The sequence below is a fragment of the Thermobia domestica genome, chromosome 2 (genome assembly GCF_964235325.1).
Source record: "Thermobia domestica chromosome 2, izTheDome1.hap1.1, whole genome shotgun sequence".
In the NCBI taxonomy this organism is placed as follows: domain Eukaryota; kingdom Metazoa; phylum Arthropoda; class Insecta; order Zygentoma; family Lepismatidae; genus Thermobia; species Thermobia domestica.
This window is the reverse complement of record NC_137455.1, coordinates 35,586,346-35,604,337: the sequence shown is the minus strand read 5'-3', so window position 1 is coordinate 35,604,337 and position 17,992 is coordinate 35,586,346. Positions and strand designations below refer to the sequence as shown.

The 17,992-nt window shown below is 37.9% G+C and overlaps 1 protein-coding gene across 2 annotated transcripts in view; it reads left to right on the top strand.

Annotated features, from left to right (window-relative positions):
* The window catches only part of LOC145679667 (piezo-type mechanosensitive ion channel component-like), a 215,593-nt gene extending 199,316 nt beyond the window's left edge, over positions 1–16,277 (top strand). The window contains exons 16-17 of one of the 2 annotated variants that reach the window (XM_081750242.1): positions 1,494–1,614; positions 16,047–16,277. In XM_081750242.1, the coding sequence (XP_081606368.1) occupies positions 1,494–1,614; positions 16,047–16,184 (259 nt within the window). In that variant the 3' untranslated portion in view covers positions 16,185–16,277. The remainder of the gene's footprint in view (positions 1–1,493; positions 1,615–16,046) is intronic. The other variant, XM_081750243.1, reaches the window with a different exon arrangement.
* Positions 16,278–17,992: the final 1,715 nt, after the last annotated feature.

Genomic DNA, 17,992 nt, shown 5'->3' with positions numbered 1-17,992 from the left:
AAAGTTTTCGTGCAACATCAAATGAGTGATTGCGTTAGATAAGTGGTTACTGTATTAAATTCGACCTAGGAGACCCATATTTGAATCCCATCAACTCCGAGCTTTCTAAGGGGAATTGGAATAGGTCAATGAATGGAGATAAAGATTACAATTTTAGTTCCTTCATTTGCTCCAGATTTGATATTTTTAGTATCTCTCAACTATTTTATAATTGATGATCATATTTTTATTTCTTCTCACACTTTGTATGTAATAAAATGATACATTTTATACACAATGAAAAAAATGTATCACTGATATAAGGTATTCTTTGACTGTACGAGTCCACATATTCTTTAGTCTTCTTAAATATACCTCGATTACGTCCATGAAATTAGAAATATAGATTTAGATTTAAAAAAAAAAATAAAAAGTTGTTATACATAAATACCAATGGGTCAATCCATCTGAAGTAGTCTATCTATGCTATATAACGCAACCTTGGGGAAACATTAACTTCCGTAACTGGGATTGGATATCAATGACACTTTGATGATACATTGAGTGCCTTAATACGCGGTCCAGTTCGACGATGGGTGTCGTGGATGCAAGGGGAAGATCCCGTATAGCGCCCCCCTCTCCCATATAGACGTCGCAATAACCATGGAACTGGAAAGACGGAATAAACACCACTCGCCTGTACGCCTTTAAGTTACGATAATACCGGTAATCAGCCGATATCTCTAAAACATGGGGTTTTGGAGCTTTGTGCCCATAGAGACTTTTCATCTGGGGACCAAAATACACAACATAGGCCTACCGCAAGCTTTTGCACAACTGAACACAAACGAGTGAGATTTTAAATATTTTCCATGATAAAGGAACTATGTACAGAGAGGGGAAAACCACTATTCCAAGTTGGGACGACATTAGCTAAACCAGAAGCCGGGATGATTTTTCCAGAGGGGGGAGAAATCCCAGGCATCTCCCCCTACAAATCGAATACTGGTGATAAAATATGAAATAGTTTATGCATTGGATACACACACACACACATAGAATTTCATGTTTGATTGTTTTTGTTTACAAGATGTTTTCTACAAGCAACGTGTAAGTTTGTAGAATATTTGATCACTAAGTAGTGATTCACTACTTTACTAATTCCAGTGTTTGTATGCCGTCTTCAGTTTAAGTACCATACATTATTTCAAATTAGGTTTTAGTGCCTCGTTCTTGAGTTATAAGTACCTATTGTCCACGCGAATATCCGGTGTCTAGTAGTAGTGCTACCTTCCACTGTACCATGTAAAAAAGAAATGGCAAATAACTTTTCTGGAAAGAATTTTCTATTCCCTATTTTCCACTCAAGGTATAAAATCTACAAAGTTTACAATATTTGCCACAATAGTCTTCTTGTAGATATTCATATCTTAAAGTTAAAATTATCATTTTTATATTTATTTCAAATATATATATTGTAATAATAATGATTATTTTTTATTATTTTTTTTTAGAATACTTAGCATTTACGTCTCACTTGTGTATGTTGCGAGTAAAGTGCTGAGATCAATTTTCTACGATACGGCCTTCAATATAAAGTTCACCCACATGCCTTGTGTTGACAGGGTACTCAAGGTAACTTTGTTTATATTTTCATACCTAAGTAGCTTGTATATTAAAAACAATTCGGACTTCTAAACAACACGCTCTGCATTCCCCTTTCTTAATATTTGTGAACAATAGCTTACAATGTGATAGCAAAGGCATCCTTATTATCTTACGAGGGGCGTCCAATAAGTTATCTATCTAGACACAAAGGGAGGGGAGGAGCATAATGAGGCCTCACACGCACGCCAAGGCCACTGTACAAAACCCGGCAGCGCAACAGTGTTGCCAATTTAGGGTGGAGGTCGCTAAATCTAGGGGATTTGCCTTCCAGGATAGCGACAAAAAATAAGTTTTCCGATTAGCGACTTTTTTTGTGATTTTTGAATGACAATTTGGCGACTTTCTTACAAATCTAGGTGTTTCCGTGCTGCGAACAACTTGTCCTAAAATAATAGCTCGAATCAGTTCAGATATGTGTTTATTTTCGTTTTGCTTACTTGCATCAGCGCAGGTGTTGACTAGCTGGGAAAGCACATAACATTTATGACTATATTCCTGCTTTGATTGTTGCTATTTCTTGCCTTGTAACGAGGACCAACTCCACTTTTAATGTCCCTTAGTGTACAGAGCTTTCGTTTAGAGGCACAAATAACAAATTACAGATAGCAAACAGATTATCTGTAGGAGCGTGAAGTGTGTAAGATTTTTCTATAACTTTAATTTCTTCGTTTTTCCAGTCATTTTTGATTTCGTTGAAGCAAAATTGATCATAAAGTTAAAAAAATATAAAACAGAAATTTTATATATATATATATATATATATATATATATATATATATATATATATATATATATATATATATATATATATATATATATATATATATATATATATATATATGTGTGTGAAAGAGGCAAAATTCAGCAAAAATTGTTTTAGCGACTTCTCACCCAAAATTGGAGTCATTTCATGTCCTATTTAGCGATTTTTTGTATCAACTTGTTGGCAACACTGCGAGCGCAATTTGAGGTCAGTCGGAGCAACGAAAAAAATGAAATGAAATCTTTGAGTTTTACGTCCCACGGTTATGCCGGTTAGGCTAAAGGAGACGGTGATAATGAGAGATGAATGAAATGGTGGAATGAAGAAAATGGGAGGAAACGGGAGAACCCCGAGAAAACCCACGAGCACGGTGTTTGTCCACCACATCGGAGCAACGAGTGGCCGTGAGCAGAGTGTTTGTGTTACATCGCGTAGCGATTGTTTATGTGACGCTGCGAACAATGGATTTGCAGAAGTTGCATCTGGTAACATTGAATGAAACCTAGATCCACCATTGGGATCCTGAGAGCAAGCAGGAGTCCAGACAGTTGAAACACCTACGGGGACAACGAGGTCTGATAGGCTGTTTTCCAGTGGCTTGCAGGCCATGACAAAGACTATTTTTTTCTCTGGGATTTTTTTCACTGCCCACAAAATGGCGACGGTGCATAGACCTCCATGGGGACTACACCGAAAAACAGTGATGACCAGGTGAGCCTATATGGATTCCTTCCTGTCTAGGTACATAACTTATTGGATGCCTCTCATATGATGCTTTTGCGGCCATAAACTGTTCACATTTCTATACCGTAAGTATATATATACTACGTATTATTAGGATCACACAACTGGTACTTTACATCCGTCCGTCTGTCTGTATGTGCGTACGTTACCTTAGATGATAACTCTTGACTGAGAGCGAGTTTTGAATTCTTTTTTCCCAGAAGATAGCTAGAAGGATTATCTCGGCTGGAGTTCATTAATAGAGCCAATTCATTAAGATATTCACTGATAATGGTGGCTATCTATATACAGTGCCGTGCCGTGGAAAATCAGCGCCCGGGGCAAAAATATACGAATGCGCCCCCGTTCATAGATATGAATAATGAAAACGACAGACCATCCGAGAAGTACCACCATGGTTGGCGGGAAGTGTAAGAAAATTTTCAATAATAAACCCTGGTTTTCCTTGATTTTGAGCACTTTTGATTACTTTTTCAATTCCGTTGTATATATGTACACATTCATTTTCCTAACATGAGTAACATTACAGGACCACTTCATAAAGAAGGAAGAGGATAATACTGCTGTTGATCTAAAATATTCCAAGTAATGTTTCCTCTCTTTTTTCTTTCCTTTTTTTCTTTCATTTTTCCTCCCGAATTTTGCGCTCACTTACTTCGGCGCTCGGGGCCGTCGCCCCGTTCGCCCATCCACGGCATGACACTGTCCATATATCATTTCTACTATTGAAGGAAAAAAAAATTGTACAAGCTAAACATATCGCCGTCTTTCCTCAATTGGAAGACGTGGATGAAATAGATCTAAAGGCAAATGGGATAACATCTGATCCACACAATCTTTTAGAACATGTCAACAAAGTATACAAAAGAGGAGAAATGACACTGGACTTGCAAAAGGTGTATAGAGAGTTCGCTAAACAATATGGGAGAATCGTCTATGACCACAAAGCAAAGTGGCCACACTGTCACGTCAAAATTTTTAATCCTTGACCATCAAAATGGTTGAACTAACTACAAACAATAATATCAAAATCATGCAGATCAACGCAGGAAACTCAATAACGGTCATGGACGAGATTCAAGAAATAGCAGAAAAAGAGGAGATAGATATTATTCCCATACAGGAACCCTCACCAAAAACAATAAATTAACAGTAATGCGATCAATGGAGATTATCTGCAGGAGAGAAACCGCAGGAAACTAACACAGGTGATAAACCAGGCACGGGGGAGAAACCGAACAAAAATAACACAGGAGAGAAACCAATGGTGGCTCTGGTAAATAGAAACAAGAATTTCAAAACATAAAATTTAATTCAATTTAGAGATCCGTGGACAATTAGCATCGAACTCAAAACAGAAATGGGAAATTATAAAATCATAAATTGCTACTGTCAGTTTATTCTGGACATCGAACCTTTTTTTAATAAATTTGATAAAAAAAAAAAAAATATGCGAAACATATACAAATGATGAAATACTTATTTGTATGGATGCAAATGCTAAATCACCAATCTGGAATAGTAGGATTACGGATGAAAAAGGTAAAAAAAAGTTAGAAGAAATGATCGCGCAAAATGAGCTAGTGGTTATAAATGAAGAAGGACATCCGCCAAATTTAGAAACATGCAAGGTGGGGAATCGAATATAGACGTAACATTATCGACATTACAACCAAGTAACAGAATATGCAACTGGAGGGTTTTAGATACGGCTAGGCTAAGTGAGCACAATGTTATTATGTTCGAGATCGACGGTATAAATGTGAACGAAAATATGAAAGCACAAGAAAACACACTTATTTACAACACGAAAAGAATAAGCTGGGAAAATTTTTGGAGAAACTAAAACTTACAGAATGTAAATGATAATGATGATGTGAATGATTTGTCAGTGAAAATACGCGTAGAAGCCGAAATAATAAACGCTATCAAAAGTTCAATAAAAACAAAATCACAATATGACAAACAGATTAAAACAAAAAAAAAAAAAAAAAGGAATGGAATGGGTGTTGCAAAATCTGAAAACGATAACCAGAAAAGCAAGGAAATTATACCAAGCCATGTGGGATGCCGAACTCAAACAAAAAAGACTGGAAAAATATAGAGAAATTAAAAACAAATATCAAGATAAACTAAAAGAAATAAAATTAAAAAGTTGGAAAGCATTTTTAAGGGAAAACATAAATCTAGACATATGAGGAGAACCATATAAACTAATTAGTAACAAAGTTAACAAGCCAACAACACTTTCTACCCTCAAAGTGGACAATGGAGAACATACCAAGGGTTGGGAAAATACAGTAAATTATTTAATGACAAAGCTCTTACCGACTGACGACCCAACTAAAGACAACGATGAACATAGGCAGACACGAAATCAGATGAAAATACCACCTGGAAATGATGAATAAATAGAAGAAACTACGAACGAAGAGATAATAGCATACATAAAAATGCTGGAAAACAAGAAAGCCACAGGACCGGACAATATAAAATCAGAAATATACAAGGATCAAGTGGAAAAATAGGCACCATACTTATCGAGACTGTGCAACTTGTGTCTAAAACAGAGAAGGGTACCTAAAACCTGGAAGAAAGCCAATTTAGTCATAATCAAAAAGAATGACGACAAAATGAACGACGATCCAAAAACGTACAGACCAATATGTCTTCTAAATACAATTGGAAACTCTTCGAGAGAGTAATCGTGAATGATTAAACAAATACAGAAATATAGAAAATGATAGGCTACAACATGGTTTTCGGAAAGAAAGAAGTACTGGGACTACAATAAGGAGACTTTTGGAACTAATTGAGCAGAGTAAGACGGAGAAATATCAGGTAGTAGATACGTAGATATAAGTGGGGCCTTCGATAACCTATGGTGGCCATCACTATTTCAGCAATTTAAAGAAATGGGGGTACCAAAGTCCCTGTATGAATTGATGATAGACTACTGCACCAATAGGATCATAACATATATAGCACCAAATAAAAATATAACTACATACAGTACAAAAGGATGCCCACAAGGATCCATATCTGGCCCTACATTGTGGGATATTGTAATAGATCCATGTCTGAAACGTCTCAATGACAGAAGAAACAGAAGGAGTGGTTGGTTATGCTGATGACATAGCGATAGTATTGTCGGCATCTTCAAGATACGAAGTAGAAAGATAGGGAAATATAATATTAGAAAAGCTACAAAAATGGTGTTCAACAAATAATTTAACTCTTTCTGGAACAAAAACGAAGTATACAATTTTTGAACAAAAAATTCAAAGGTGTCCTATTCTGAAGATATCCAACAAAAAGATAAACAGAGTTAAATAGTTTAAGTAGGCATACCTGGGAATATGGATAGATGACAAATTAAATTACGGAAAACATATAGAGGAGATAAAGAATAAGAGCAAAAAAGTAGCACACAAATTATTAACAATAGCAAGAACTGACTACCAAATCGCTAAGAGGATATTGCAAACTTACAATAAAACAGTGATCATGCCAGTACTTAGCTATTGTGCCAGTTGACTGGTGCCACAGACTTTTTATGAACATAAAACTAAGACAAACAATAAATCGGGCACAAAGAGGGGTACTTATAAGAACCCTAGATGTAATAAAAACCATGTCAACGGTGGCTCTGCAGGTACTGGCTCAGGAAGAACCAATACATTTCCAGGTACTAAGACAGGCTTATAAAATGTGGACTAAAAGTAGCAAAAGGATACAAATTTTAGAAATACTATGACAAATCCAAACAACGAAACAGAGTTAGATAAAATTATTGAAAGGAAATGGCAACAGGAATGGGAAAGCTGAAGTAAAGGACATAAACTAAAAGAATACATACCGACAATACAAATAAGGAAAGAGATGCCAAGCCTAAATAAGGAGACCATGGAGATACTTTCTGGCCATGGTCCTTTTAAGTCACATTTATATAGGATCACGATAGATGAAAATCAGACATGTATCTGCGGAATGGCTCAGACACCCGTACATGTAACATGGACTCGGTTGCTCTCTTGCCCCCCTCAAGCGAAGTCTGAAATGACGCTCCTGCTCCCTGAATTTGAGAAACACATTTATTTTAATCAATTGTATAGTAATATGCTAATAAAAAGGTTGAAAATCTTCTGTACGTGAATAATCTTGCCCCCCTTTAGCAAAATCTCAAATGACGCTGCTGCTCCAAAGAGCACTAGCCTATCTGGCGACTATGGAGAATGATCTTTGCACTACTTTGGAGCTTTTTAAGAAAAATATCCATTGTCTTATTTGCCTTGTGAACGAGCGCATTTTCCTTCATAAAAACAGGACGTCTTTCCGAAACTTATATCGCTTTTTGACTTTCACTGCATTATTCAGTTCAAATAGCAAATCACAATACTGATCTACGTGCAGTGTTTTCACATTGTGAAGACAATTTGTCAGCCAAATGCTTTCTGAATTCCAAAAGATTGTTCCCACGTCCACCCCTACAGATTTCTTAGTCTTGATTTTTTTTCGGATATGCAGAACTAGGGATGGCCAAATTACTAGCAGTGATGTGTCCTTTGATCGTACAGCAAATGGTGGCCCACGTACAACAGATCCGTCATAATGTTTCACGGTCCGGAGGAGAGAGTGGTCGTAAGTTTCTTTGGGCGATTATACATAATCACTACTTATTTTATGAAATAAAATGAAAAAAAAAGACTTATCAGACCATATTACACGTTTCTAATAATCGGTAGTCCACTTTTCATGTTCTCAGTACTATTTTCTTCGCACCAAAGCGTTATTGGTAGTGATCAGCAGTTAGTAAATTGCAATTCGTAGCCTTATGTTCATGCGAGTTCTGTCCAGAAAGTAAAAGACGTTTTGAAAGAAAAAGTAATAGAATGAATAAATCAAATTGCATTATATATATTTGAAAGGTACACTCTTAAGCTATTTTTTAACATAATCGATATGCAAATTAAGGCATTTATCATACAGTGGCACGAGTTTTTCATTATCGTCGCAGTAGAAACCTGCCGCCTGTGATTTCAAGCATTGGCTTACACTGGCAGCAGATCGGCGTGAGTATCAAAGTGTTGTGTAGCAACTAGGACTGTCAAAATCGGTTTTTGAAAAAACCGAAAACCGGTTTTTGAAAAAAGTGAAATTTCATAAAACCGAAATGTCGGTTTTGAAAACCGCATTTGCGGTTTCGGTTTTGAAAACCGCTTTTGCGGTTTCGGTTTTGAAAACAGCTTTTGCGGTTTCGGTTTTGAAAACCGCTTTTGCGGTTTCGGTTTCTGAAAACCGCTTTTGCGGTTTCGGTTTTGAAAACCGCATCTGCGGTTTCGGTTTTGAAAACCGATTTTCTCAAAAACCGAAAACTGCAGAAGTCAGAAAAATTCGACAGCACTAATATCAAGTAACGACGAGGAAACAGCAAAGAATCTTTCCCATCTTCGGCTCACAGTTGCCAGATGGAGGGAAATTTTCCCCGGCGTAGGGAAAAAATGCTCAAAATTTGCAGAGGTGAAAGAAGATATTTTTTCTTAAAATGTCTTAACGTGTAGGGAAATTCTTGTTTAGTATTCTTTTACAATTGGCAGAATAAAAAAAATAAGTTGCAGTTTCTCACAAAGAGGCACGGCTATCGTTATTGGGAAGTAAAAAGATATAGAATAAAATATGATCAGTGTTCCCTTCACGTATGAACTATTGCAGGTGTCTGGGACTTGCAATAAGAAACCAGTCAACACATGCAAAACCACAGCATTCACATTTATCGGAGTGGCAACAAATCAACAATAAAATTGCGAATTGCGATCTAATTTTTTTCTTTTCTTTTTTCTAAGAAAGGGAGGTGGTGTTTTTTTGTTAACAAAAGAAAGAGTGGCAGTACTATTTAGAAACAAAGTAAAAGAGTAATGATAATATAAAAGATCTCAGTCTAAGTGGATGAGATTTCAAATTGAATTTCATGAGTTGCAGGTGTAGTGATCTTAAATAGGGATATACCTTATTTTCTATTTAGCTTAGTGTTGTCATATTACCCGATTTTTGCGGGTACCACCCGATCGTCAGGTTCTATATTCGTCCCTTGTTATCTTAATCACGAAAAACCACCTGCTTTTTGGGATTGGAGAAAAATCTAAGACGACTTAGTGAATAAAGTGTTGGTATATTCAACGTAAACCACTACACCTTTGACAATCTTAATCGCGACTGAGTTAAATTTGGAATTGCGCTCAGGCTCAGGCTGTGAGCTATCTGAGCAGTGCGCGGGTGTAGGGCCATTCGCTAATAAGAGATCTGCTCTAATGCACAATAGTTTTCTTTGTGTAATTCATGTGTTTTTAATGTAATGTATTGGAGGTTCTATACGAATGAATATTCATTTGTAGATGTTGTGACAAACATACTTGAATTATTCATGCCTTCATAAGCTACAAGAATGCCGAACAACAATTTCAAGTGTAACTTTAACGACACTTATAGAAGCGAATTTACGTATGTTAGCCAGGGCAGAACTCAGTTTGAAGCAAAATGTACACTCTGGAAAACTTAGTTTCGTTTGAAAAGTAGGCTGCACGGAAGCAAAGTGGACCCCACCTGATTTTTATATATTTTGTAAACTAGATCACGAGGAACACGAATCTGGAGTTTTGACATTCCGACTTCCGGAGCTCGAGATATTAAAACTAAGTTTAATATAGATATATTCTCTATACGAAACATATTATGTCCTGTGAGATATATAAAGATAACCAAAAAAGTTCTGTCGCTTTTTGTGAAGGTCTGTGTTCAATTGATCCTTACACCGTGAGTTGAATGCGAATGGAGAAAAGGCGAAGGTCAGATGTTGGTGTGGGTATATCCAACATTCTACCTGCTTGTGGCAGTTCAGTTACAACGTGAACTTGTGTAAGGACAGAGTGAATATGGAACCTCCACAGAGCGTCATAAGGGTGTGTATGCTGTACGAGTTCAAACTTGGATCAAACGCCACTGCAGTGGGGCGGGAGATATCTTAGGCCTTTCATGAGGGTGTCGTGATTACGCAGACAGTGCAAGGGTGGTTTAGAAAGTTTAAGGACGGTGACAAAACACTCACGAAAGACGCACCACGTACCGGAAGACCAACACATTTACAAAATGAAGATCTTCAGGTAGCAATTGAGGTGAACAGTGGAGAGACCTGTGAGGAACTGGGGCTAACATTCAATGTGAGTGGAGAAACCATCCGGCAGCACCTCCATCAACTTGGGAAACACTACAATTTGAGTCTATTGGTCTCACATGAATTAACTCCGGGCCAGAAGACTACGCGTGCAGACACCTGTGTTTTTTTGCTGTCTCGTCTGAGGAAGAAGCCATTTCTGGACAGGATGTTGACATGTGATGAGAAGCTCCATGGCGTCGTCATCATTCGTTAAAATCCCATGAACTGGTTCCAAAAGCTGAAACCAGTAATGAAGTAGAAAGTCCTGCTGTGTGTTTGGTGAACTGCTCGCGACATCGTGCATCGGGAACTGCTACCGGCTGGTCAGAGCAGAACATTAATGCAACTGTCTACTGTCAGCAGTTGAGCCGTGTTCAAGAAAAACTCAAAACCCTGGAGCCAGCACTTCTAAATCGCTAAGGGGTTCTCCCGTTACGGGACAACGCTAAGCCCCACATGATTAGAGTGACCCAGGACACCATCCTACGCCTTAAATGGGAAACACTATTGCAACCGCCATACTCCCTGGACAGTGCACCGTCCGATTATCCCTGAACCATTTCTTGGACACTCACATTAGAGAACTAAAGTTCAACTCCGTAGTAAAGGTGCAAAATGCACTTGATACCTTCTTTGCTTCACGGCAAACCAAGTTCTAGCGCGAAGGAATCCATGCCCATCCCGAACATTTTTCAGAAGGTCGTTGATACTGATGGGTACTATTTTTGATCTTCCAGGTTCGTCTTAGGCAGGGGTGTAGCCACGGTGGGCCCATCGGTGCCAGGCTCCCCAAATGATTTCCTGGCCCCCCTAATGACCAGATGTTAAAACATCATCGTGAGATTACTTCGCTTCAGTCATTTAAAAATAACAATGTTTACATATAATTAATAATTTACGGTAAAATAGTACGGAAAAATAGTATTTTACCATACCGATCACAAAATAGTATGGTATTTCTTCCTTATAGCGATCCGGAAATAGTATGGTATACTTTTTGTGACAGTAGATTACACAATTTACGGCGATTTGTATTTGACAGTTTGAAGACAAACGTTTTGACAAGGTACTATAAATTCTATGAAATGAAATGAAATCTTTGAGTTTAACGTCCCACGCCTATGCCGGTTAGGCCAAAGGAGACGGTGATTATGAGAAATGAATGAAATGGTGGAATGAAGAAAGTGGGAGGAAACGGAACCCCGATAAAACCCATGAGCACGGTGTTTGTCCACCACAAAGTCCACACGGCACGAGCTGGGATCGAACCAGGGACCCCTGAGCCACCGCGCCCCTTACTATAAATTCTATCATAAAACAATGGTACTATACTAAATCGTAAGTACATTATATTATTTATATGCTGTGATTAGTGTTTCAAGAAAACTTTTTATCAGATGGAAAATTGGTGAAAAGCAACGTTTTTATTAATTTTTTCAGTTTGGATTTCATTCGCTTTTTAAAATGCTATTTCTTCTAAAACAGGAAATGAGATATAGCTGTTAATAAAATAATTACGTCTTTTTAGTCACGAATAATAAATAAACATTTTTTTCAGAAAATCTTAAAATAAATTAAGTGCAATTTCAAAGAAAATCAGCCTTATGTATAAAATTAACCAAGAAAGTTCTGTCGCTTTTTGCGTAAGTCTGCGATAGTTGGCCCTCACTGGCGGCCGGGTTTCGTCGAGTCGAAACATATATCTCGCGTCGGGGTGTTGAAGTACCACCGCGTAGCAGCGACCAGCGAGAACTTCGTCTTGGTCCGCACTTCTTAGATTCTTCGCGGAGAATCGTGAAGGGACCAACACGAACTGTCGCCAGTCATGTGCATGCGGTTATTATTATATATTATTTTTTGTTGAGGAATTGTTCCTAAAGTGAGCTCCGAGGGTCAAGAATAACCTCTGCCTCAACATCATGACGTGAAAAACCTTGAGATAAGTGCGATAATTGTATGAATTTAGATGACAACTGTCGTCGATCATTAGAAAGTGAGTATGCGAGAACTATGAAATAAAGTAAATAGACACGCGTCATTTTGTTACAAAATTACATGGCGAACACATTTTATCTAATTCCAAACAGTTATCGTCGAATATACACGGTTAAAGGAGCACTGTGATTGACCAAATTAAAAAGATCTTAACGATTTATTCCTTTACAAGCGACGTTTCCTTCATCGCCATCGTAGCGAAGTAGGAAGAACACTTGCCTAGTAATCATAAGGTTGGTGGTTTGAGTCCCCTTCGGGGTAATTTTTTGGTACTTTTTAAAAGTGTTTTTTAGACTCACCTTAATGTAACTAAATCACACATATAGCCGATTTAACATTTTCGGGGAGTAATTTTGTGGTTCATTGGCGTTTTGTCGCATCTCTGCCGCTGGTGGCATAATTTTCAAAACGGTAGAGGGGCCACCGGGGATCGTCGCTGCGGCGCCGCCAATGTTTGGCGTGATGTCACTAATTGCCTATTTGTGGTCCACCGACGCTTACGGCATGGGGAAAATTCAGTGTGAGTGGCGAAACCATTCAGCAGCACCTTCATCAACTGAGGAAACACTAGAAGTTGGGTCGATGGGTCCCACATAACTTGATTCCGGGTCAAAAGGCAACGCAAGCAGACACCTGTGTTTCTTTGCTGTCTCGTCTGAGGAAGGAGCCATTTCTGGACAAGGTGTTGTCATGTAATGAGAAATGGGTTCTGTACGAAGTTCCAAGGCGCCGTCATAATTGGTTAGCATCCCATAAACGGTTCCAAGACAGCCGAAGCCAGTACTACACCAGAAGAAAGTCCTCCTGTGTGTTGATGAACTGCTCGTGGCATCGTGCATCGGGAACTACTACCAGCTGGTCATCGCATCAATCCAACTGTGTACTGTCAGCAGTTGAGCCGTGTTCAAGAGAAACTCAAAACTCTGGAGCCAGCACTTCTGAATCCCAATGGGGTCCTTATGTTATAGGACAACGCTAAGCCCCTCGTGGCTAGGATGACCCGGGACACCATTTTACGCCTTGGATAGGAAACACTATTGCATCCGCCATACTCCCTGGACATTGCACCGTCCGATTATCATCTGTTCCCTTCCTTGGACAATCACTTTAAAGGATGCCAGCTCAAATCCCAAGTAGAGGTGCAAAATGCACTTGATAACTTCTTCACTTCACGGAACACCAACCTCTACCGCGATGGGATAAATGGCCTTCCAGAACGTTTGCAGAAGATTGTCGATCTATTCTTCATCTTCCAGATATGTGTTAGGTGACATATGAATGTCAGGAGGCGGTGGGTGAGAAAGCGATAGAACTTTCTTGTTTACCTATATAGATCGGTTCTGTGTATTGAAATAGTTATGCACAAAGGTATAATGTTTGGTCGGGGGCAGTAGTTCTTGAATAAACATAATACAAACTATCTGTAATATAATTTATGAAATTACTATTATTATTATTAATAATAATAATAATAATAATAATAATAATAATAATAATAATAATAATAATAATAATAATAATAATAATAATAATAAGCTAAAACAGTGTTTTTAGTTTTCCGGAAGGAAACCAAAATTTTCCAGTTTTTTTTCAGGCTTCAAAAACACTAGCTGTAACACATTTTTTTTTAGATTGTAGCTGCCCCCCTTCAAAAACGACGGGCCCCTCCTACAGAAACCTGCTGGCTACACCCCTGGTCTTAGGTGACATATCGATGTTCTAAGGTGATAGGTCAAAAAGCGACAGAACTTTCTTCGTTAATTTTATACATACTATGTAAAACTACTGTATAAGTTCTAGTATCTCGAGTTCGGGAAGTCGGAATGTCAAAATTCCTTAAGATTCGTGTTCCTCGTGCTCTACTTTACAAAATATATAAAAATCAGGTGGGGTCCAGTTTGCTTCCCTGCAACCGAAAAGTACCTTGGAAGTGTCATCAAAGAAGTAACTAAAAAAAAATGTGCAAATGATCCCAGGTCAGTATTTGTAACACACAAGTTCACATCAGTACTTACGGAGTTCTAAACCGTAAGAAAGTGGGAGGAAACGGGAGCAAATAAAAAAAGTTGAAACACAGACATAAATCAATACAATTGTCTCGATCGATAGATGCTTTCACAATTGTTAAAAGGTGTAATTAAAAACATTGGTTTCCGTTTTGAAAACCGCTTTTGCGGTTTCGGTTTTGAAAACCGCATCTGCGGTTTCGGTTTTGAAAACCGCATCTGCGGTTTCGGTTTTGAAAACCGCATTTGCGGTTTTCGGTTTTCAGAAAACCGGTTTTCTCAAAAACCGAAAACCGCAAATGTCACAAAAATTCAACAGCACTAGTAGCAACCCATTTCTTCATCGCTGGCAGGAGGTGGTAGTCGTTCGGCGCCAAATTCTGGCTGTATAGTGAATGATCGAACACCTTTCATCCAAAACCATTCAAGAGCTCTCGGGTACGCTTAGCTGTGTATGGACATGCGTTTCGTGTAAAAACAACACCTTCGCGCTAAGTCCGTACACTTCACACAGTTGGCAATGCATTTCAATTGGTTTGTGTTTTTTCTTCGACTAAAACCTAATTACAGAACGCATCGCACAAGAGGCTGGATTTTCTATTGTAGCGCACATTGTAACACGTCACAGAAAGCACAGTAAGAGCGTCACAGTCCTTACGCTACTACAGCTGGATGCGTACTGAGCATGGCAATGTTCTGACACCAAAGATGGCGACTTTAGCCCCACCAACCCACTGTCTAGGGCTTTCTGGACAGCTCTCGTATTATGCAACTCGCATCGGACTGTCATTGTCGCAATAAACAGTTCCAGGTGCTGATTGAGTTCCACAATAATTCTGCCGCATTTCATTTACGATCCTTGGTGGTCATTCTCTTCAATGCTCGGCATCTCTTGTCACTGAAGCTTCGTTCTACCCCGCCTGACGTCCCACAGACCACTAACACACCACTAACAACGACCAGACGCTACACACGTGTCCTCAGTATTACCACCTCATACAGCTTACATGCAAACTATTTGTGTTTTCATTACTTTAACCCCTTGCCATATTTTGACGCGCTGGATGCGTTGCTTTTCACTTTCCCCTTCCGTATTTTGACGCGTGTCACGCTTTTCGATGTTTGAGCGGCTGTATCCCGCTTGCTGTCAATAGAAGAGAGAAGCTTAAAGGTTTCCTGTGCTTTGTGAATATCTGTTAGTTTAAGTAAGCGCCAGAATAGGCATAGATGTTTACAGCATTGCAAAAAAATTCCGAAAAAAGTCATATGTGAAGGGGTTAATAATCATCTGTATATCTGAGAGCTAAGATTTTACTAAGTAGTTTTCCATAATGTATAGATGCTGAAACAGTGCTTTTAAACATGATGATTTCGAAGACTCTTTTAATATAACTTGCATTTTATTGAAGCCCAAATTATTTCTTCAATAGGTGATTAAAAAATATTATCATAATTTATTTACTGTATTCATCAATGTACAAATTTTAACAATCTCAAGTTAACTATATACCACATTATTATATTCGTATTTTTCATAATGAAGTAAATTAAAATTTAGTTTGACTTGCAGACTCCCTACTATATGCTCAAGGTCCGCAGGAAGCCTGCGGACCATAGTTTAAGAACCACTGCTCTAAGATAGTAACAATTTTAAAGGGAAATGTTTACAATTTACTTACAGTTGTGTTTGGACATATATCTGGTAAGAGAAAATCAAGATTTCACTTTGGAAGAGGATTTATTTGCAAAGTTGATTTTCTTATACCGATCACCTGAAACTATGATTAAATGGTCACGTCGAAAGTTGAAGCAAGAATAATGAAGTGCTATAATGTGCTAAAAATTTGTGTAAAACCTTGTGATTATCTTGACTATAAGGTTAATAAATATTTTGAAAACTGACAAACATAAATATTTTGTTTTTAATTTCAACTCCTTTTTTTCTCAAGTGATGATAGGTAGGAAGGAAGAATGGTGATCGAGAAAAAAATCAGATTTCAACGGTTTTACACGTTTTACATTAACCCCCTTACAATTATACATTAAAAAAATATTCGTTAAATGTCAGCTTGTTTTTTCATCCGTTCGATCCGATGTATTAAACGTCTTGCTTCAAATTTCAAACCTAAATTTTTAAAGATTCTCCAGAGAAAACTTTTCGAATTTTCTTTTATATCAATCAAAATAAAGGTAGATAACTTGAAAGTTGAAAACAAAAAATTGGGAATTTCTGTAAATTGCTCTAACAATTTTGTTTATTTTTCGTAATTAACCCCTTGAGTTTTCCTATGTGCGTGCTGTCATACCAGGTTTTCATTTACTGTTAACAGACCAACTAGACCGTTATATAGGGCATAGTTATTGTATCAAGTTCAATGAATATAATTTTTTGTACATCACGTGTGCGCGCGCACACACACACGCATAAATACTGTCATACACACACGTGCGCACGGAGAGCATTCACATTACTGATAAAACATTATTTACATTGTAGAACATTTAGGCTGAAAAAGGGAAATTTTGATGATGAAAATGTTTATCTTAAAAACAAACATATGGGTGTCGTAATTAAGTGGTCCCTTATGCCTGCCATCCACTGAGACAAAACATTTTTTTTAAAAAAATCTGTCAGTAAGGTGCTATCACTGAGAAACAGTAGATCTAACACGTGCCTTCCATCCACTAAATGATATCATCTCCAGGATTAATATGATCCTTAATGTTTTCATGACATCCCCATCGATGTCACTGGTATTTTGCAACGGAGCATTTTATGACATCCCATGGATGTCACTGGTATTTTGCAACGGAACATTTTATGACATCCCCATGGATGTCACTGGTATTTTGCAACGGAGTATTTTATTACATCCCCATGGATATCACTGGTATTTTGCAACGGAGTATTTTATTACATCCCCATGGATATCACTGGTATTTTGCAACAGAGCATTTTATGACATCCCCATGGATATCACTGGTATTTTGCAACGGAGCATTTTATGACATCCCCATGGATATCACTGGTATTTTGCAACGGAGCATTTTATGACATCCCCGTGGATATCACTGGTATTTTGCAACGGAGCATTTTATGACATCCCCGTGGATATCACTGGTATTTTGCAACGGAGCATTTTATGACATCCCCATGGATATCACTGGTATTTTGCAACAGAGCATTTTATGACATCCCCATGGATATCACTGGTATTTTGCAACGGAGCATTTTATGACATCCCCATGGATATCACTGGTATTTTGCAACGGAGCATTTTATGACATCCCCATGGATATCACTCGTATTTTGCAACGGAGCATTTTATGACATCCCATGGATATCACTGGTATTTTGCAACGGAGCATTTTATGACATCCCCATGGATGTCACTGGTATTTTTCAACGGACCATTTTATGACATCCCATGGATATCACTGGTATTTTGTTTCAGGCCATTTTCGACGTGAAAGCTCGTGGGCAAAAATTTTCCTACCCGGACTTTATTTGGGATTCATTTAAACATATCTTAATTAATTTAATTAGCTTTTTCGGTATTCCAAGTTCTGTAAGAACGTTGTATAATGTTTCTCTTCTAGCCGAGTCGTACGCCTTTCTAAAGCAAT